This window comes from Triturus cristatus, chromosome 5_1 (genome assembly GCF_964204655.1).
Source record: "Triturus cristatus chromosome 5_1, aTriCri1.1, whole genome shotgun sequence".
NCBI classification, from domain to species: Eukaryota; Metazoa; Chordata; class Amphibia; order Caudata; family Salamandridae; genus Triturus; species Triturus cristatus.
Genome location: NC_140587.1, coordinates 699234361 through 699256293, shown reverse-complemented (window position 1 = coordinate 699256293; position 21933 = coordinate 699234361). Strand labels below are relative to the sequence as shown.

Below are 21933 nucleotides of genomic sequence, written 5' to 3'. Positions count from 1 at the left end.
TAGTCACCGTATTGACACTCAAAGGAGCGGGGAAATTAAAGATGCGCTTGTTCGGTGCGTATTTATTGCCCACAGTAAATTTGCCGGTCTCCGTCTGAAATGCATAAACACATACTGACCTTTTCTAACATACGACCACGAGCGCCCGTCTGTCATACTGAACGGCTCCATCAACGTGAAACAACTTAAAGAGCTCTGTTCGCCCTCTCTCGACAATAGAAGGTTAGGTTTGGTGAGTGCTGAGCGCGCGCGCAGGCTCGGGTACCGGCTCCATCTTTTGGGCAGGGTGGACGGCGTCCACCCGGTAAAAACCCGGTAAAATAAGTGGGGGGACGCCGTCCACCCGCGTGGTACCCCGACTCGAGCCCTGCATTGCACCAAGAAAATATCCATGCCAGATTCTGCACTGCGTCCAGACAATTTTCACTTTACCATTCCCTTTTACTACAGATTGTCTTGACAGTTAAAAAAAAATTGCCATGCCTCTTTCCACATTCCTTTGCCTGTTTCACATTGCCTGAATCAAGCACACATACCATCACAGTTTTGACGTTGCCCCAAGTAAATTCATTGTGCCGTTTACCACATTCCCATGCTAGTCTCATGTTACACTATTTGAATAGTACATTTTAATTGTTTTGTATTTTTCAATAGTTATCTTGACCAGAAAACAGGGTGTTTCTGTTCTTTACGAAATAAAAAAACATATAGAAACCAAGGTTATCTTTACAATGAAATCGTAAAACTACATTGAAAGAAGTGTGGAAAAACAAGTTGAAACACATTTAATGATATACCAAATAAGAACGTTTGTTAGTTGAATGGACATTTGTAAAAGTAGATAACAGGATGTATCCCATGGGAAAAGCAGGGAGGTGAGATCTTCCATGATTGTCAGTAGTCAGAAGTGTAAAGGGTGGTGACCTAGAACTGGTTACATAAGGGATTGTTGGACAGGTGTGTTTTCCTATTTTTCCACCTAACATGATTATCCGCATAATAATATGAGTTGATTAGATAGTATTTCCACTTGCTCCTGGTCTTTTCTGTTCATTCCATATCTAATTCATTTAGTGTCTGGACACATCTGTTTATATGAACGCAGTATAACCTATGAGAAACACACTGATGTGATTTCCTCTAGGAATCCTTTATTGTATGAATAACACAGCAGTGGTTTTGGGAAAGGTTAGGGACAGTATGGAGTCGTAGGGTCAAGGGTTTCTAACGAGAGACAACAAATCTAAAGCAAGTGAGTTTTTCTGGAATGTGAGCCCATGAACATCTGAATCAGGAACAAATGGGCAATATCTTAAAAGCGTTTGTATTTGGGGGAATGAAAAAGATCAAAAAAAAGTTGACTTGGTGAATGTTTCATTAATTTAAGAGAGAAATGGGTATGTTATCAAAAACAGTTTAACCAATAAAGTGGTAATTATCAGAGACATTGTGATCAAAGAAGTTGCTTTCAGACTGAAAGAAAAACTCTTCTAGGTGGTTTACTAACCTCATCCTTCTGGAAGGTCCAGTTGCTGCTTTTTCATAGTACGCTTGTAGTTGTCAAGGAAGCCTGCCAGTGGTTACCATAGCTGTTTCACAATGAATGTGACGGGGGGAAAACCTGATATTTCATATGGGAACTATATATACAAGTGCATCATTGACAGTATTCCCTAACAGATTTCTTTTAATAATTGTATATAATTGCTTTTCTACCCAAGAGTGAATACCTTTCAACAAATGAAGGAAAATTAATTAGGCCTTTAGAAAATAGGAAAAAGAAACCAATTTAATTAGTCAAAGGCAAGTCTCTTCTGAGCATATAGCATCACTAAGAATGGTAGCAAATTACAGGAAATGTGAACATATAGTGCAGATGGTTCAATGACAGTGAAATTGTGTGTAAAGAAGTATATACAGTAAGGACTCAAGATCCAGTAGATTGAAAAGGAATGCAGACAGTGCTATCTAACAATAGATGTATCAAATTATTTTGTAGCAGTATGTCACACTTGGTTTGTCAACATTTATATCCACATCTCATGAATTTGATGGGTTCATCATCCGGACAGGAGATCGTGGCTATTTTAAAGGGTAACCAATTATGGGAACTTAAATTCAATTTAGAAGACGGTTGGTGAGATTTTAAACATGGAGTCCACGAAAGAGTGCATTACAGCTATAGGTGATCTAAACCTACAGTGGTCTTCAGCGACTTGTTATTGATGAAGAACGTCAGAGGGAAAGGTTCTATTAAGGTAGATTCAAGAGTTATCACAGGAGGAGATGTGGGAGTATCTAGAAAAAGTTGTTAAATAATGGGTACTTAGGCCCTCATTCACAAAGCTATTTACACGTGTAATTTAGACTTGCACATGCAAAATCATCATTGACAAGTGGTAACCAACTTTTGTAATTTACAGACGTTGGTTTTGCATTTCTAAATATATTTACTCATTCATAGGTTTACTTGTATATACGTTTCCTCCTGTGGGAGGAGAGTTTGAATTTCAAGGTGGGAATGCACTAAAAGTTTGAGACCACCTACAAATGTAAATATGTGTGGATATTTACAGACTCCTCTCCAAGCCATTGTATACCCAGAATTTTTTTTTCTAATTTACTCCTGCCAAGGGTAGAAATATATCTATTTCCCGGGAGCAATCGCAAAGGGAATTCAAAATCGTTGGGGACTTAGAGAAAGCTGTTTTTCTATGCGGAAAAACATTTTTTTTCCCGTATTGAAGAAAAAAGTTTCAAATGCATAATCACATACTCCTTTTTTTTCATACCGAAATATATCCGTTGGTATGTTTTCACTTGAGAAAAAGGAAACAACTAAATCTTTCATGGAGTATGCCTGGAAACCTGCGATTGGCGCTGGTTTACAAGCATGGTTTTGGAAAAGTCATAATTTACTCCCCTTCGAGGTAATAGAACTGCAGCTGCAGATTTCTTTTTCCAAGGGTTAGACCTTGATTGTTGATGCTTTTTAAGTGAAATACGGGAGACTTTCTTCTGAATCGTATTCAATTCCTTTAAGGATTGAAGTTAGAAAGAATAGAAAATAAGAGAGATTATTTTCGAAGTGATATCGTCTTCATGGGGTCAGTGTATTCCACCAAGAAAAGGTTTAGTGGAGACCAGAAAGATTTCTTAAGTTTAATTTCCTTCAAGGTGCGCTTTTGATTAAGTTTGGCATTCAAATCAAGGAATCTATTGAAACGAATCCCCGAGGATGTGATGATGTATTTACATTGCAGGAATTTGTGTTTGTGAGCATTGATCAGTGAGCAGAAAGATTTTGGTTTTGTTTTCATTAAGTTTGTACCTCAGTACTGAAGACTATGTGTCAACCAATTGTGGATTGCTACGATGGTGGGATGTTATCAGTGTAGGATGATAATTTATATCCATGTTATTCATTTCAGATTCCTTCTATTTAGGTATTGGCTGTAATCCTAATAGGGCTTGATTTGTCAACACCCAATCCCTTGGCTCTGTCATAGTTAATTGAGTGGGTTGCTCAGGCATTGTTTTAATAGTGCAGGCAGCCGAGATATAGACCTTGACAAACATATTTGCAAGATAATTATCATATTTAACCAAGCCAGAGTAATACTAAATTTACATAGTAATCCGTGCTTCACACAAAAATATGTGTAAGGACCTACTATCAAGAGAACTTGATAATATGAGGCACACTCAATGTATCATAAATATGAGTACAAAAAAGTTTCAATGACAAGCAGAACTTCTTTTCTTGGCTTGTGGATTTATTTTTGGGTACTTTGACCTCTTCTCAGAAATTTAGCCAACATGTGGTTCGTCGTATGGGTGTGTCCCCACGACTTCATCAAGCATGACTGATCGGCTCCTTCTCCCTCCCCCCACCTGAGGCATGCTTGTTGCTCCACAGATCGCCGCCATTGAGGCCCTGCAGGATCGTGATCTCTAGCCTCGCTGTCATTCTTATGCTCTTGCCACTTGGCCTCCTTGAGCCCAGGATCTACTACGGAGGATGTAGAGAACACCTCTCTTCCCCGCCATGCCTGTATTTCGCGGACACTGATCTCCGCAGCCAGCTAATCTACCGCCTGCCTGCCTGCGGTGAATCTCAATAAGTCTCGAAGGAGTGGTTTGCAGCGTCCCCCCTGAGTTCCACGACGCACCACATCAAGGGACTGCTGTTGGTGGGATGGGGCAGGTGGCGGCGACATGAGAAACGGGTATGCTGATAACCCACGACCTGTGCCTCCTTTTGCGCCGAGGTGGACTGGGTCAGGGTCACAGATTTCTCCTTAACCCGTGGCTGTACTCATCCTGCTTGGCGCCTGGTGGGGTTCTGGTCCTGCCGACTATATCCTGGGCCTAACGGTCACTCTGCCCTTACAATATATCTCCTCGCCGCGGCATCGGCCGCAAATACCCTAAACAAAGGTCCTGCCCTTCAGGAAAGTAGCCGACAACCCTTCCGAGGAGGCCCCCACCATGGCGGAAGCGCACAGGATGTGGAGGCTGTGGACGATTCTCCTTCACTGTCGGCGTTGATGCTCCAGGAGATGAGGACGGGTTTCAAGGCTCTCGATGGCAGATTCGATGCACTGGACAAAAGCCTGGTCGACATGGGAGCCAAAGTCCAGGCACTTGACTGACGCCTGGATGTGGCAGAGTGCCGCGTATTGGATATTGAGGACAGTACGGCGCAGTCAATAAAACACCTTGACAGAGTGGAACGGATCTTGAAAGAGGTTGCAATTAAAAACGAAGACTTGGAGGCGCGCAACAACGTGTGCATTTTGGGCGTGCTGGAGACTGCTGCTACCGGGCAGATAGACGTCTTCGTGGAGCGCTTGCTATCTGATTTGTTTGGAAGAGAGACTTCACCCCAGGATTTGCCATAGAACGGGTGCATCGATCCCTTGGCCCTAGGCCTAATTCGGGCCTCCCACCGAGACCCATCATTGCGAGGATCATGAATTTCAGAGATCGAGATTCAATCTTGTGCCTGGTCCTAGAGCGGGGTGACGTCAACTGGCAGGGCTCTAAACTTTTTTTCTTTCCTGACTTCACTGTCATGGTCCAAGAGACCCGCCACAAGTTCAATGGGGTGAAGGCCACCCTCAGAAACCTGGGATTGAAATATGGAATGCTTTACCCTGCCAGGCTTAAGGTTGATGTGGGAGGCCGCTCCCTCGTCTTCGACACTCCGACTGAGGCGCAGGAATGTTGCCACACTTACAAAAAGAGCAACAGCGGTGCAGGATCTAGAGGGGGAGGTCCTTCTAATCCACATAGTGGCTCTGACGCCAGCATGGAACTCTTTTCCAATACAGGGACCGGCTGAAGAGGCATTCCAAGCCTTTCGTTTGGACTCTGTTGCCATAATGGAGAATGCTCTCTATTCATCTGTGTTGTCAAAAGTTAGCTGTCCGGCCGACGTGGCGTTGCCACCCCTAAAGGTGTACACCTTGTTTTGGTTTCTGTTTCACAATGTACGGAAGTGCCCTTCCAGTGCCTTCTCACACATTCGTAAAGTTAATTGGCACTTCAAGCTGGTTATTTGGTCATGGTATTGCCTTACTTGGGAATGGGTGAGGCTGGGTGGTGGGGGGGAACCTTGCGATGGTTACGTATTTTCGATGATTATACAAACAGGTCACTGTCCCATCATGATTTCTTAGTAAGCAGTTTGTTCACATGTTTCTTGATATATACCCATCATGGCTCAGCTAGGTAACACTGTTGGACCCTCTGGTCTGTCCCTTATGTCCTGGAATGTACGAGGCCTGAACAACACCCGCAAGCGACGCCAGTTGCTCAATAATTTAATGCGACACAAAGTCGACATTGCCTGTTTACAGGAAACACATTTACCTAAGGCTGACACCACCCGCATGGCTGTTAGTTGGGGGGCACACAGATATTTCGCCAATTATAGTAGTGACGCCAGGTGCGTCGCCCTCCTAATACGTAAGAGACTCCCCTTTAGCCCTGGCAAAGTGGTAAGAGACAGTGAAGGCCGGTTCCTTATTGTCACAGGCACACTCATGGGTCATTTTATCGCCTTGATTGGCATATATGGCCCAAACATTGAAGCTCCCGATTTTTTTCACTCCCTCCAGATACACTTGATGAAACGCGAACCCAGCCTGATTATAATGTGTGGAGATTTCAATTTATTTTTGGATCCCAGGTTAGACAGCACCTCCACATCCTCTGACTCAAAGCCACGCTCCCGTCGCACACTACAGGATATTTGCAGACAATTTTCTTAAATAGACATTGGACGGAAACACAATCCTCAACACATCCTATACTCATTATTCTGGTTACCATAATACATGGACCAGGATAGATTATTGTCTGGTCTCCCCGGGAATTGCTGGTTGGTTCCGGGCTTTGGAGACGTTGCCACGGACATATTCTGAACATTCACCAGTGATGCTTTGCTTGGATGTTCCTCGCCCTGAGGGCTTCGAACGGCAGTGGCAGTTTCCATGCAGAGCACTGCAGGACGGGGTCTTTAATGCTAGGTACGAGAAGCCATCGAGGATTATTTCACCATAAACACCGGATCTGTAGATACTTGGGCGGTCCTGTGGGGAGGTTTTAATGCATACATAAGGGGTGTCTCTATAGCTAAAAATGCGGGCTTGCTAAAAGACTCGCGTTCCACACTGGCCCACATTGAACGAGACATATCAACACTAGACACTGAGTTACTTTGCGATGCCACAGCTGACGTTGAAAGTCGACGTTTAGCCCTTTTAGTAGAATTTCGCGAAACCGCAGACAGGGAGCTGTTACATTTGGGTAAATATCAAACTGCTAGAAGGTACGGGGAAGGCGAACGACCTGGTAGAGTACTGGCACAAATGCTCTGCCCCCCTTACAGCAGGGCATACATAACTGAGATATGCACCCCCGTAAATCAGCAGGTCTTCTCCACTCCGGAGATCCGTGACACTTTTTTGGAGTATTATAAGGCCTTATACAGCTCCAGGATTGGCTGCGATCTTAATGAACAGGAAGATTATTTGTCTGAAATAGCACTAGTTTATCTGGAAAAAGGTATGCATGAATTCCTGGCAGAGCCCATATCCAAAGCGGATGTTGTGGGCGCGATAGAGGCACTCCGGAATTCCTCGGCCCCCGGTCTTGACGGATTTACTGGAGACTTCTATAAATCTTATAAAGATATCCTAACGCCCCAGTTGATTGAAGTCTACGCAGAGGCGCTTGAAAGGCAAATTCTTCCCCCTACACTTCGAGAAGCAGTTATTATTCTCCTTCCCAAGCCTGGCAAAGACCCCTCCCTATGTAGTTCCTATAGACCCCTTTCCCTATTGAACCTGGACTATAAAATACTGGCTAAGGTTCTAGCTAGCACACTCTCTCAACTGATGGAATTTATTATTTCCCCAGCACAGTCTGGATTTGTCCCACACCATTTATTTGGAAAAAAACTATGCACCGGGTTGAGTGCTATTGTAACCTGGAAGGGCATGTAAACTCTAGAAACACAAAAATATAATACAAATCATGACAAATATCTTGAAAAAATATATAGTTTTTATTGCTCTTCTTTTTGTTTTTATTTTAAAGATAAAAAAGACATTTTTGGGGAAAAATATATATATATTTATAAATACAATTCATACAAAATTAATTTCACTACATGGATGAATACACATTATAAATATTTTTTGTGCAAATTAGAACCACCTGTCAATGTAAATTGCGGTATAGCCTGAGAGAAATGTATCATGAATACAAATTAAAGGTACAAATTTATCTGTAATAGCTGATCTACCAGTATATTAATTTCATAACAATCTGCGTTGTCCTTATGCAAATGAACATGTGATCAAAGCCATATTTGAAGACACTGGCAGTATTCATAAAATAGCAACGCGTTTCGGCAAAGCCTTCTTCGGGATTTTCATACCAGTGGTTATTTAGCTGAATCAATAGATGGTATAATCAGCGGCCACTCCTCATTTTTAAAAGATCTAAAATTATGATCAATAGCACATCATGACACTTGATCAATATAGATGTCTGTATGGATCTGTAAATATTTCCTGAGCCGTTAAACACAAGAAGCTTGAGTTAGCTTTTCTATTATATTATGTCATTTAGCTAGTTAATGACTCCATATACTGCTTGTTTTTGGATCGGTTGAAGTCCCGGCCAACATAATATTCTTAGATTATAGGATGAATGTCACCAATGGCGTATATTTCTGTATCTGAACTCTTGATATGATGGGATTAGATGATATGATCTTGTGACCCGGAAGAAAATGGTCTAACTGGTTGCTGTCTCCGATCCGTTCGTCGACCACACCATTCCACATCGCTCAATCTCTGGACCCTCTTCGCTGTGGTACACAGGATAAACCCAAAAGTCCCTGCTGCGACTGTACTGTTAGATGCAGAAAAGGCCTTTCATTCTTTAGAATGGCCCTTTTTTCTCTCTGTAATGCGCTGCATGGGGATGTCTGCTGGATTCGTGGCCACTACGGCCCTATTGTATAACAGCCCAAAGGCTAGGCTCCGCATCAATGGCACACTATCTCACCCCTTCTCGTTGACAAGTGGCACACGACAGGGATGGCCCCTCTCCCCCCTTTTATTCATATTAGCCATGGATCCCTTAATTAGGCACTTTCAAGAGTGACATCTCCACCGGGGAATACAATTTAACACAGGACCCTTATTAGTGTCTCTCTACGCAGACGATACCATACTATATGTGCGTCACCCACAGGGCAATCTTGAACCAATCATCAGGGAACTACTCAGATTTGGCCGCTTTTCGGGGCTAGGCATCAACTGGCACAAATCTGTAATTTTCCCATTAACAGGGAGCACGACTTCATGGGATTGTGAATTTCCTCTTGAATGGTGTCATGATTCAGTCAAATATCTAGGTATTCACATACACTTAGACACTGCTAGTATTATTAGCTTGAATTACGGACGTGCCATGAACGACTTGGAGGCGCAGGCGGAACGCTGGCTGCGCTTGCCGTTGTCAATAGCAGGCAGGGTCGCTATACTCAAAATGATAGTGCTCCCCAAATTTTTGTATTTATTTAATAACATCCCCATCCCTCTCACTAAGACCTTTTTTTACGATTACGTACACATATTATATGATTGGTTTGGGGGGGTAAGAGACCTTGCATCAGCTGGCAGGTACTTACTCTTCCATGTGACGGGGGGGTTACGGAGTCCCTGATCTCCATTTATCTTATCTAGTGGCTCAGTGTAGCTACGCATTTGCGTGGTATCGCCCAGATGCGCAAATTCCCTTTTTGAGACCGGAGGCTGACTTTGTGCTTCCTCGGAAGTTGTCCATTGTTCTGCCGAAGGGCGTCCCCAGTGACCCAAACAACTACAAACCGTCTCCACTACTAGTTGGGCTGGGGACAGGCTACGGAGACTTCTTGGAGTTAACACACTGTATTCACCGGCTTTACCTCTCCAAAATCCTCTATGGCTCCCCATTACAGACGAAACACTAGTTCAACGCACATTACTCAAATTCAACATTGTAAAGATAGGGGATCTATATCCTGACGACCATATATTCTCAGTATCCAATGATACCCGATTTCATGACAGATCTCTCATGGATACCTTTGTAATGCAACGCATTCGTTCAGCATAGAGAGCCGCATTACCCACTTATCCGATTGCACCGGAACCTATGACCCCACTAACATTGATAATTGAGAGTGAAACAGGCACCCACCTCATTTCGAAACTGTATAGGTCTTGTTCTGGTCTAAGACCGTTGAAATGTTAAAATACGCACTGCCTGGGAACAAGACCTTGGCCGTCCCATTACAGACGACCAATGGAAAAAATGCTGCATGGTAACGAGGTAGGTCTCCCTCAACAGCAGGCACAAACATATTCATTTTAAGTTCCTCCGCCGAGTATACCACACACCAGCCAACAAAATCGACCCCTCCAGACCCCACCACTGCTTGAAATGTTCCGCTCCATACGCGGACTTCGCTCATCTTACATGGACTTGCCCCAAAATACAGACATATTGGGAACAAATTCACGATGCACTGGGAGCCATGACGGCGTTAACACTTATCCCCACACCGGAAATTGCACTTCTGGGATACACAGTTAACTTTCCTAAAAAGATCAGGAGATTTGCAGCCCTTGGGCTACTGCTAGCTAAACGGGAAATAGCGCTGCTATGGGGTAGACAAACTGCTCCTACCCTGCAGAGTTGGCTACGTAGCCTGGCTTTTTGTAACGTAAACAGTGAACTGTATGCCACCCTCATGCTGAGTTTGTCACTCCCTAAAGACATATGGGGCCCCTTTAAGACGTACATTGAACGGGAACGCCAGAAAGCTACCTCTCAAGTAGAAAGTGGCATAGTCCCGGAGGGGGTGGGATGATGGAACATGACTTCGTACAAGCTATTATATCAATGTCTGATCTGTTTCCAAATTATTGTACATGTGCACGGTTGGGGATATTTACATAATTGATGGTTTTAAACAGAAACTAGATGTGGTTGGCCGCTATGGTTTTTGGGGGATGCGGGCGGGCCAAGGGGGTTGACACGAACGAAGTTGGTTGCTATGATCATTTTACCTGTCGTTATGCCTGGCTTCATTTTATAATATTGCATATGTGTGACGATTGCTTTGTGATACGATACTTGACAGTGTACCGCTCTGAATCTTTTTTGTTTATTAATGTATAAGAAAATCTGAAAATAAAGATTACAAAAAAAAAAAAACATCTGAAGAAAAAGTTACTTGCCTTTGGTAATGATATTTCCATAAAAAAGTTTCCAGAGATGAGGAATTTGAGGGAAGATACAGTTGCCACAAGAAATATTGTAAGGGAAGTATTTTTTTTCTTTTTTTACTACCTTGAGTAGTTTAAGATCACTTTGAACAATATCCGGCTTTTGTCACCTGCTGGACTCCATGTGCCCGATTTTCTTTTTGTTTTTTTTAAACTCTTTTTATTGAAAAGCTCAAAGGACAGTACAATAGCATATGTGAATGCAAGCACCTCAGGGATACATTTACAATGATTACGAAGACAAATATCGAGGTGGGACGGAAAACAACATACAGACAAGGAGTAAGCCACATCACCAAAGCACCACTTTTTAACCAGCTGAGGCCTCTTCAGCTTCTACAGGGCCCATCATCTCTCCCCTGTGGGATAGCCACGGAGCCCACATCTTCTCCAATTTTTAAAGACAACCTGCCCGGTTTTCGAACAGTTCAATGGTATGCTCGTTATGTCTTTGTGGTAGACTCCCACTACACCTTGACATTTTCCATTGCTTCTCTACTTGTGGTTATTGTTAAAGATCTTTAGGAGGTGAGTGCGAGGAGAAGAGTGTACTGTGCATTGTTACTTGTCGATCCTAGTCGTTATTAAATCGTTGTGTTGCTACCTTCATCTGTTTTTTTTTAAACCTGTCTCTTGGAGATGGAAGCATATAGACTGCAGAGAGCTGAGTCCATACCTAGCACTTATATAAGGTGGGCCATCTTGCACAAAAGTTATGATCTTCCATGAGTGAGCTGTGGGCCAGACTCCCCTTAACTCTGGAAGAAGATAGTTTACCCCAAAAAAAGTATGACTTGAAATGATTCACGATTATGTGCAGCCTCTTACCCAAAAAGCATTTTTCTTGAAGGTGCCATCAGATCCTGACTCAGTAGACAAGTAATAAACACTGTCGAGATGGTTAAACCAAAGGTAAAGCATTAGTGGCAGGATTTATGAAGTCCATATGGACTCACCACTTTATTGACGTCATCTCAATAAAAAAAATAGAACTATTCAAATCCGGTGACAATAATATTATGGTGGTGAGTGCCTGTTTTCCCCCCAGACGTATTACAAATATGTAGTACATAGAACACACGCTGATGACAAGATATCTCTAAAGGAAGTTTCTGGAAGAGCGAGCTCGCATGCATTTCTCATCTCGTTCTCGCAGCCCGGTCGACATTTAAGGGTCCCTCAGAAGTCAGGGGGGGATGGCTGGCCTGGGAATAATGATTTTTGCTGTGCCTGGGGCAAGGCGCATCAAAGTGAAGCGCCAGGGTAAAGCAGTCCCGAGCACATATTATAACCTCTTCGGGGGAGGTGGAGTGGTCTGAATCCCATTAGAAGCGCGTGCTATAAATCATCTGGGTACTTTCAAGTCACTTTCTGCAGGGTAAATAAATGCGCTGGATTAATGGCCTCGGATAAATAATAGCACCATGTGGGCCAAAACTATTTATGACTGCTGGGCTCAAGTTCTGTTTTGTTATTTGTTTATTTGCAACTTCGTGAGTTAGTCTGACCTCAAAGGCAAACTATGTGGCGTGTTATCTGTTTTTTTTTTCTTTTTGGAACTGTAGGCAAAAAGCATCCTGCCGCCCGATCAGTGTGAGCTGTTGTTGTTTGTGACTGACAGGAGCCTGCAGCACACTGACACAGGTGACGCCGGGGAACTTCCCAAGGTTCTGCCTGTGGGCGTCTCTCCATCCTGCTGTGTGGGTGTGGCAGTGGCACAGGCCGTCACTGGGGCTTCGCCTTGCGTAGTCTTCTTCAAGGATGCAGTGCGTGAAGATGGTAAGGTGCCATGGATGCAACTGGTGTCAATTTGGCGAAAATCCTTCTTTGCCAGCTCGGTGCAAAGTATGAAGAGTCATAAGCAAACACCTTGTTTCCTATTTAAAATCCAGAAATGCATGAAGGGCCGACACAGGTACAAAAGTCGAGTCTTTCCTGCTCGGTCTCCAGGCCTGTTTATCTTCCTCACTAGCAACCTTACGCAGCATGCTGTAAAGTTTTATTTTTAAATACACAAATGATCTCCTTGATAAAGCACCCCCTACTGTATACACTGTACATTCTAAGGATATTGCAATTTACCAAGGATTTCCGTGACCCTACCCAAAACATAATCTGTCTGGTTGCAAAAAGCCTATTGTGGGTTTACCGGTAATAAACAGGAGCTTGTAGCCCGTCGATTGATTACCATTTGTTGTTCTTCTATCACTGTCCTTTGCTTGCTTTGAGAACGCCCTAAACCCGTTAGTCTTTTATCCTCATTGGTCGATGGACCTTTTTAGTTGCCTGAGAAGTGAGAGGGAGTAAACGTATATTGCATATCTCAATAACAGTGTAACCAGCTAGTCACACAAGAAGACTAGGGCTACTGACGACATTTGAAGAATTTTATTACAGACTCAGAAACAAACTGATATAGATGTGTCTCAAACGCATATTGTAAAAATATAGTATTACAAGGATTAGTCCAAGCTGCCTAATAAAATTCAGTTTAAGCAATAGGAAGCACACCAAAAGCTTGGTGGCTGCAATACAAAAGCTGAGAAAGAGAATCTGAAGGTTTATTTGCAGAATTCGAGCCATATGCCTAGTCATAAGCATCTCTTGTAAAATCTAGCTCATCCTACTCTATGCTAACTTCTGGAAACCCTGGTAAACTATGGGAAGCAAGGAACAGGTGTCAGTGTGATAGTCTTTCATAAACGTAGTTCTGCATTTTTGTAATATAATCTCTCAGGAAAATATGTTTTGAAGATAACAGTTGTTACTTACTATTGTTATCTCTGGGGAGGGTAGGTCAGAACTTACATTATATTGGTGAAGTTATGGAAGCCTCCGAGGGCAATCACAGTGAGGTCTCTTTGGTAGCTTTGTCTTCTCACATTTCTGTAATTCCACCACCATGTTTCTTGATGCAACCTGCCGCTCCACCCATACCTTGAGACAGGCGCGCAACACCCAATGGACTCACAGGGCTTCAGCCCCCCCCCCCCGTTGTGTGTGGCAGCCCGGGATGAGACAGCTTTCCGGCGCACACACAGCCGCACCCGAGCACTTCACAGGTCTTTAAAAGACCATTTGCATGTTAATGAGGCCTCGCTGTTTCACCCCTTCTAAGAGCCCCTGCAGCTCCACTCTACCTATGTCTTAAAAGATTCAGCCCCCCAAATTTTTTTCTTAGTGCCCCCCCCCAAAATCTGGCTCTATTTGCGCCTCTGCCTTGAGAGGATTGGATCTTAATGTTCAACAACTATCTGGAGGCCTTAGATGGGGAGGAGTTTCGTTCTACAAGGAAAAAGGCATTGCTCTGAGTTTTCTAGGCAAGTAGGGTCAGCACGTGTTTAGATATTTACCCCCAGCTGTTGAGACAAATTGTCAGCCCATCCAAGATGTGTTTAGAGAAGCCAGATGCAGGTTGGAGATTCGTTAGGCAAAAGAGGAGAACCTTGTCATGGCAAGGTATACATTATATACACATAATCAGAAGGTTGACGAGACCATAGATGAGTTTGTAGCTAGGGTACATGAGTTGTCTACCAAATGTCATTTTGTAGATGTGGCAGACGAACTTATCAGGGACCAACTCATCATACAATGTAAGAACAAGAAAGTTCAAGAGAGGCTGTGGGTGACTAAGAACCCTACATAAGGTGATTCCATAGGCTTTGCCAAAGTGTTAGAGCTGTCAGATATATGTATGAGAGAACCGGAAAAGAAAAATCACGGAAGTGAAGTCTCTGAAATAGGAGCTGTAGGTAGATCAGGTGGTGAGTCCCTTACTGCAGTGAAGCCCAGCAATACAAGGGGGAGGAATTACGGACCAGACAAACAAGTTACTAAGGATTGCATTCGGTGTGGAAGTGAAAGTTCTAGAGAGTATAACATGAAGCTACACAGTGAGAGGAATCGCATAAGAGGTCTTTACCTCATGAAATCCTGAAGGTCTCTGCTCTCTAACTAATAATACAACATTTATTCGCAGACAAAGTATTCAAGGTAACCAGCGTTATCACTTTCCAGTAAATTTCCATCAACCTAGGTACAGTTTAGCAACATCCAGCTTTTCACCCACACTCTCAATGGAGCACATTTGATTGTCCATGAGCGTCCCTTCTCCGCCATGAAAACTCGTCTCTACCTCATTTACATGTCTTCTTCTTGCCAAGAAATTCCTCCAGTACATTACTATCACTACAAACAAATAATGCCTTAATCTAGCTACTGAAGCCTTGTATCTGCACCTGCAGAGGCGAGAGCATTCCAATAAAGCAATTCTCATGTAAAATTTAAACATAGATATTCAGAAGCTATGGGCCTTTGGTTACGTTAAATTAGCACAGCAGTTAGTGTGCACTCTGAGGTTGCACGCTCTCTCCCAATTAATACAAGTATGAAATCTTAAGCAGAATAAATTATGGTTACATAAAATTGTGTGTTACATTTAAATCACTCGTATAATTGTAAGAGCTACATTTCCAGTAAAATCTCCAACACTCATGAACTGCACTCATGAACTGATTCTATTAAGGGTTATCATGGAGTATTTCAGTAATACATTCGAAATCCCCCCTTCTTTATGAAAAGTTAGAACATATTAAATAAAAGAAGTACTGATCTATATAAAACAATGTAAAGAAGTAATGTGTAATGCAGGAGCCAAATTAAGCTAATCCAACTTCTTTCTCCTTTATTTTTCTTGCCCAATTTTGTCCATCTTGTGTTTGTTCCTCCCCTGGAGCTTAAACTCTTTACTGTCTTTCTGATTGGCTGCCTTCTACCCTTCCACTTCTCACATTTTTGGAACTACGTTATTTTCTATTTGTGTAAGCACTCTATGAGAGTGCATGTGTTTTTCTGTCCTATCACTCGTTTGCTTCTCTAAACCCTATCCAAATAACAGCTCCCATGCTTTCTGTTTCTGTCTTACTCGTGTTGCAAGCACTCCGACTCATTTGCTTCTCTCCACTAGAGCCCCTCCCTCCCCTGTGCTCCATGCTGTTTTCTTGCTTGTGTTTTTCTCCCCTCTACCCTGTGTTACTCTCACTCATATGCTGTTATTCCCCTCCTCTCATCCAGTCTCTGTTGCTTCCCCCATTGGACACCGAACTCGCTCCTCCATTTCCTGCCACTGCTTTTTTTTCTTTACTTTTTCTTTATTGTTTTGGGAGAACCAGGCAGCAAATTGCTGCCGGTTCCTTCCCCCACCTTATAAAAAGGGTATGTGCTTCTATTACTGATCCACCTTGAATCTGTAAATAAAAAAAAGTGTTGCCCCCGTCAATTTGTAAATACTTGTGTGTAATAATGCTTATATGGACCTACAGAATGACACAGCTGTGTCATTGTGACTTTATTTTCCTTCACATATTTTTTTAATGTACTTTTGGTTATACTGCACAGCATGTTGCTGTACAGCATCAGCAAAAAGCATTGGCAAAACCAATAAGTCCCAAATTAAGGACCTGGTGCGTTTCCAATGTTTTTTAAAATATTTTATATTTGTTTTAAACTTTTGGAATGATCACTTTATTACACAGTATGTAATACAAGGAATCTGGTCATGTATCATACATGTTCCATAACAAATCATTGAACAATTATTAAAATGATAGTTGTCTAACAATTTTTTCATTCTTTGTGGATGACCTCTTAAATAGGCATAAAGACTGTCCCTCCTTATAATAATTTCTAGACAACTAACAGTTATGGTCAACAATGAACACAAACCAGCGGCGGACCACTGTAGCCGCACCTCACCGGTGTTCTTCTCTTTTATGTCTACAATGACCAACTAGTTAAAACAAAGAAAGAAAGAAGAGTACAGCATGACGAGTGTCAGAAGGAAAACGAGGGGTGAACCTTGCCTTAAGGAAACAAACAAAAAACAGCCTGAAGAATGTAATTTTATCCTCAAGAAAGTGCTTCAACTAGGTTGGTTTCGACAACCTGGTAAAACCATTCTCGAAGAGAAATTCTGCAAGATTAGTGTGACGAAAACAGTTTTTCAGAACCACTTTCTTCAGGTTTTTTTTGCCCTCAACCCATACAACCAGTAGAGACAGTTTGTTACACAAGGCACCATTCGGCACAAGTGATTGATGTGGAGAAGGTGCATGGCCCAAGTCACCAAATCTCTACCTTCTTTCACTACTGTTGTCTTTATATCCAGCAATTTCATTATACAGCTGCTGCGGTTTATTCCTCTATTTTTCTAGTGTTTGTTTCCTGTCAGGCAGCTTCTAAAAGCACAATGGTTGTAATAATCCAAATGTAGCTCAACGAAAATGTGGTTCTCTTATGCCAAAAGGTTTGCCTTATTTCTGTCTCATAGTCCCATCATTATTGAGTCTTTAGTGCCTTCAAGAAACCCATACGCTCATCTATGAGTTTATAAAGCACAGAGCAGCACTGCACCCTTTGCCAGCATCCACCACATGATGCAACCACACCTCAATGACTTGTTTTCAGAGTTTTGAGGACCTGGGGTGCATGTATGAAATGGGATTACTCTCACATCCTTCATTTACCATCTTATGCTCCTTTTCTGTTAGTGAAACTCCAGCAGCAGAGTATGTGGCATCAACAAGGACTAATGAGAATCTGTTCTGTATTTAAATATTGAATCTCTGCAAATATATTGGAACCCCGCCTGCTTATTTTGGTATATTTTTTACATTTTTTAAGTAGTAGGAAGGCAAGTGCCTTCCCCCGCTAGCCTCCCGCCTTACATTCTTATCTCAGGTTTACCTAGCTGTAAACTGTAAAAGAGATTTGCACCATTTTTCGGTTAACTTTCTCCCACACTTGAGGAGTTTTTGTGCTTGTTTCCCATCTTTTTGAGCAATTTCCTGATTTTTAAGCGAATGTAAGCTCCATTGTTTATCTCCTTTCATTGCTTTCAACTAATACGTTTAGGTTGACTTAGGTCACAACATCTCCTCTAAATTCTTTTGTAGTTTTGCCTGAGTTAGTGCACTAATGATGCTGGAGGCTGTCACTATAATATTGTCTGTAATAGCCTCCTCAAAGTCATCTGATGTGGTGACCTTTAATGTAGTGCCTAGTCTTTAAAGTTCATTATAGTCCAGATGCTTAATTTTATACCCTTTTTATTGACAATGCCCCTTTTTCTAAACCACCACCTTCAAGTAAGACAACTCTCCACAGCACGCTGTCCTCACTAGTAGAGAACCCCTACCTTTACTGAACCAGTGGTAGTGGCTGTCACTTGCTTCTAGTCCCTCTATTCATTCGCTGGTCTGTCAGTGTGGTCCTATCCCCTATAGTCTCGAGGGTGCGCGATTGAGAAACCTTTTGCTCTGCTGGATTACATTTTACTAAGCCGCCCTCTGAGGGTACCTTTAAGCTATGGAGGAGCGTTTGTAGATTGGCAAAAGCATGCTGACCCTTTTTCAGTTTGTCATCAATAGGTTGGCAATGGTTGGACTTGGCGTAAGGGAGTGTACACATCCTGCATCCAACTACCTTGCCGTTTTAACCACACCCTCATGTTTTTTCATTTAAGTTAGTACAGCAACTATTTCTCAAGTCCGTTAAAGGGTTAGGTAGGCCCCTCAGTTTGGTCTAATCCTTGAGGATGTTTTGAGACATGTTATCCACCCGGCAGCTGCTTTAAATAATAATCTTCTCAACTTTGAGATCAGAATGTTGGATCTTAACATCTTTACTTGAAGTTAAACTACTGTATACGCAAGAGCATCTCATTGTATTTAAAGTCTTTGGGTATTCTAGAATCACAGCGCAGATTGTTTAATTCCGTTGCCAGTTTAATGGTCTGAAAACGTTCTATGCATTGATGGCTGTTATCTGCTCCGTCAAAGTGTACTTTATTGCTGCAATTTACAAATGTCTTTGTTGGCAGGTCGAATTCTTTGTGTTGAACGCACCGTTCTCTCCTTACAAAAGCCCCCATTGTGCAGTTCCATTGCTGCTGACCTGAGTGAACTCACGGGACCTGTCGGACTGGACGAGCTGGATTCTACCACGCAGCCCAACACTCTGTGCAGTGTTCGAGGTGTGTATCGGCCTTTCCTGGTTGAGGAATGGACGTGAGCGAAAGCTGATAGTCCACGCATTACAACAGCGTGGGTTATTAGTGTCGGGGAGGTGGGGTTTCCCAGGTGCAGGGTACTTCAAAGGGCATTGAAATGTATAAACGTGTTTGCTCGACGCTCCCTGGGAGCTGGGACCTGCTTGGCTGGCACGGCTTGACAAAGCTTTACCAGCAGGTGCTGCTGAGGACATAATAGATGGCGCTTAAATGAGACAATAAGGGACGCATGCGACCTCTTCATAACTCAAGATTTGGGAGGCTCGTCGGGCACCCCCCACCGCCCCCCAAAATGCATGGGCAATGCTTATCATTTCTTTTATTTTTTGTAGTGTGAGGTTTTTTCAAGCTTCAGTGCGACAGAGAGAACTGTATGATAGGGACATCTTAAGCTTGCTCACAGCAAGAGGGATGGGGCTGGTGTGTGTATGTCAATGTTCATGTGTTGAATGTTCATGTATGTGATGGTGTGCGTGTGATTCTGTAATGGTGTGGGTATATAGTGTGTGATGGTGTGTGGTGCTCGATGTGTGTGTGGGGGGGTTGTGTTGGTTCACAGTGCAGTGACTCAATGTACTCCACCTACTTGTATGCACTGTACAGTGATCTCAGCCATGCACCAATTGGTTTCTGACCTTTATATCCTCAGTACTCTGGAGCGAGCACCACAGGTCTCGGTCAAGTTACTGATTTTGGGTTCTCTGTCTGCAAGATGACAGCATCTGTGTTGTGTTGAAACCCCCTCTTAGTCCTGTGTGAGGAACTATAGCGGATAGGATCTAAGCTCCATGTGGGAGAAAGGGACAGAACGAGACATGCAAGTTTGGTGGTGATGAATGAGACTCCGGCAAAGTGGGCAGGCACGAGGAGAACGGGGCTGAGCACTGTGGGGGAGCAGGAAGGGGGGTGCAAATTGCGGCACAGGCTTGAAGTATAGGTTGTTGAAGAACACAACACGTGCAGGGGTTGGAGAGGGACAGAGAGCGCTGGTGATGTGGGGGGTCGTGTGATGTGGGGAAGGGGCAGAATGGGACACTGGATGGAAGTGGGATTCTGGACACTGTGGGGAAGGGAAGATACAGCACCATAGAGCAGGAACATGGGAGTGAAGGTAGCAGCATGAACCCAAAAGAGCACAGGAAGCAGCAGAAATAATGAGAGCATTACTTCCTGGCACATTAGACCACTAAATCCAAAAAACACCCTCAACCTCCTCCAGCTCTGTCACTCCTTAGTAGCCTAACTTGAGCACTGCAAGTGATGTTCTCAACGGAGACCTGTGCAACTGCTTTCCTTGGCCTCCAGCCACACCTTCTGTCCTGGTGACCACACAGATGACTGCTGGAGGTGTAGGTGATACAGCTTGATCATGCGCCTATGAGCAACCAGTGGTGTGACCATGGGGTAATATGGGGGGTGTATCTCCTGACCCCCAGCCACACACCGAGCCACGCCAGGCAATATGTACTCACCTCATGTGCTTATGCCGATGGCTGCTTCTGGTGTCTGTCCCTGCTGCTGTGGGGCACTGCACGGGACAGGGAGTATACATGGCAATTGGAATCCAAGCAGGGAGTTGGGGATAGGTGGTAAGTGGACAAAGTGACAGGACTCAAAAGTCAGAATAGGTTTCCGGATAGCTGTGTAGTAGTGGATGCTTATTTCTCATGCTCAGAGAAATTTCTTCTCTTGGGTCTATATTACACATAGTGCCCCAGGGGCACAACATGTGCGTCCACCTGCTTTTTGTGCCCCTGGGGCATTATGGTATTGAAGAAGGAGTTGCAGACTCTTGAACGCCGCCTTTGTAATACTGATAACGCTGGTGCACATGTAACACCAGCACTATTCTGAGAGGGCATTCTCTCATTTGAATGGGGCGTGGCCCCACACAAAGGAGCACAGTGTAATACCGATGTGGGCACAGAAGCAAACAACCCATACGGAGGCGTACTGACAATGCGCTACAAAAAGGTCGCGTAATGTTAATGCGCCTTCTGAGGACAGCCCTCTGGATGGATCAAAGGGGGCACAGTGCCATAAACCCCGCAGCCATCCCCCGGCAGGCGGGTGCAGTCACAGGGGAATCTTTAACCTCTCTTTAAAGAGGGGAAACACGAAGCACTTTTGAAGAAGTCACTCTGTATTTTACTAAATGCAGTGCTCCCAGGGCAGCCACATTTCGCAGCTGCCTTGGGAGGGGGGAGAGTAGAGGGGAGGGGCAATGTAAACTTCTTTGCTCCCCTTCCCAACTGTCCCTGACCCAGATCCCAGTGCACCATCATGGTATTGGAAGAAAAGGGCCGGAGATAGTGACTGGCCTCCCCGTATGTACAGTCTTCTGATTCTGTAGCTCATAAACAGAAAAGGTGGCACTGGTTTGAAGAAGACAAAAAAGAAACAATCCATGGACTAACAAACTGGAAGTCTTGTGCGAAAACTTTTAAGCGAGGACAGTATAGGCAAATGACAAATGTAATTTAGGGTCATTTTATTATTCCAATTACCCACCTATTTCTAAAGTTTATACAGCTGCAACTTGTCTTACAAGTACAATAACATGTATGAGCCTTTCTAGTTTAAGTGAAGAAATTGAAAGTCAATAGTTTGAGAGCCATATTTTGAATCAAGATCTTTATTTTCTGATAGATACTTCTAACCTCAGATTCTTCCCCTTTTGATTATTCCCCAGACATCAGACTAGATCGAAAAACTGATTTGCAGTTCTCCTGCATGCTCTGGTAAATGGCCTTTTGTTTCTCTGAGCTAACGCTGTTCCACTCTGGAAGTGATGCGCGCATATAGGCACCACATGCGTCTGTTTATGTCGGTTCTTTCTGGATCTGGATCTACCCCTCATCTCTTCATGAGACCCTCATCTCAAACTTTGTTCAGGAATCTAGTGTGCAAGTGTAAATGTCACCTCCCAAGACTACAGGGTTTAAACCTGGTAGGGAATGTCGCAAACAGGAATGTCTGTGACCGGCCCCAATTAGAATTGCCTGT

At 43.4% G+C, this 21933-nt stretch overlaps 1 protein-coding gene across 5 annotated transcripts in view; it reads left to right on the top strand.

The window, feature by feature from the left end:
- SPIDR (scaffold protein involved in DNA repair) overlaps positions 1-21933 on the top strand; it is a 2139604-nt gene that overhangs the window by 1996579 nt on the left and 121092 nt on the right. For all 5 annotated transcript variants that reach the window (XM_085605664.1, XM_085605663.1, XM_085605662.1 and 2 more), the window contains 2 exons: positions 12422-12635; positions 18739-18891. In XM_085605664.1, coding sequence (XP_085461790.1) covers positions 12422-12635; positions 18739-18891 — 367 coding nt within the window. The remainder of the gene's footprint in view (positions 1-12421; positions 12636-18738; positions 18892-21933) is intronic.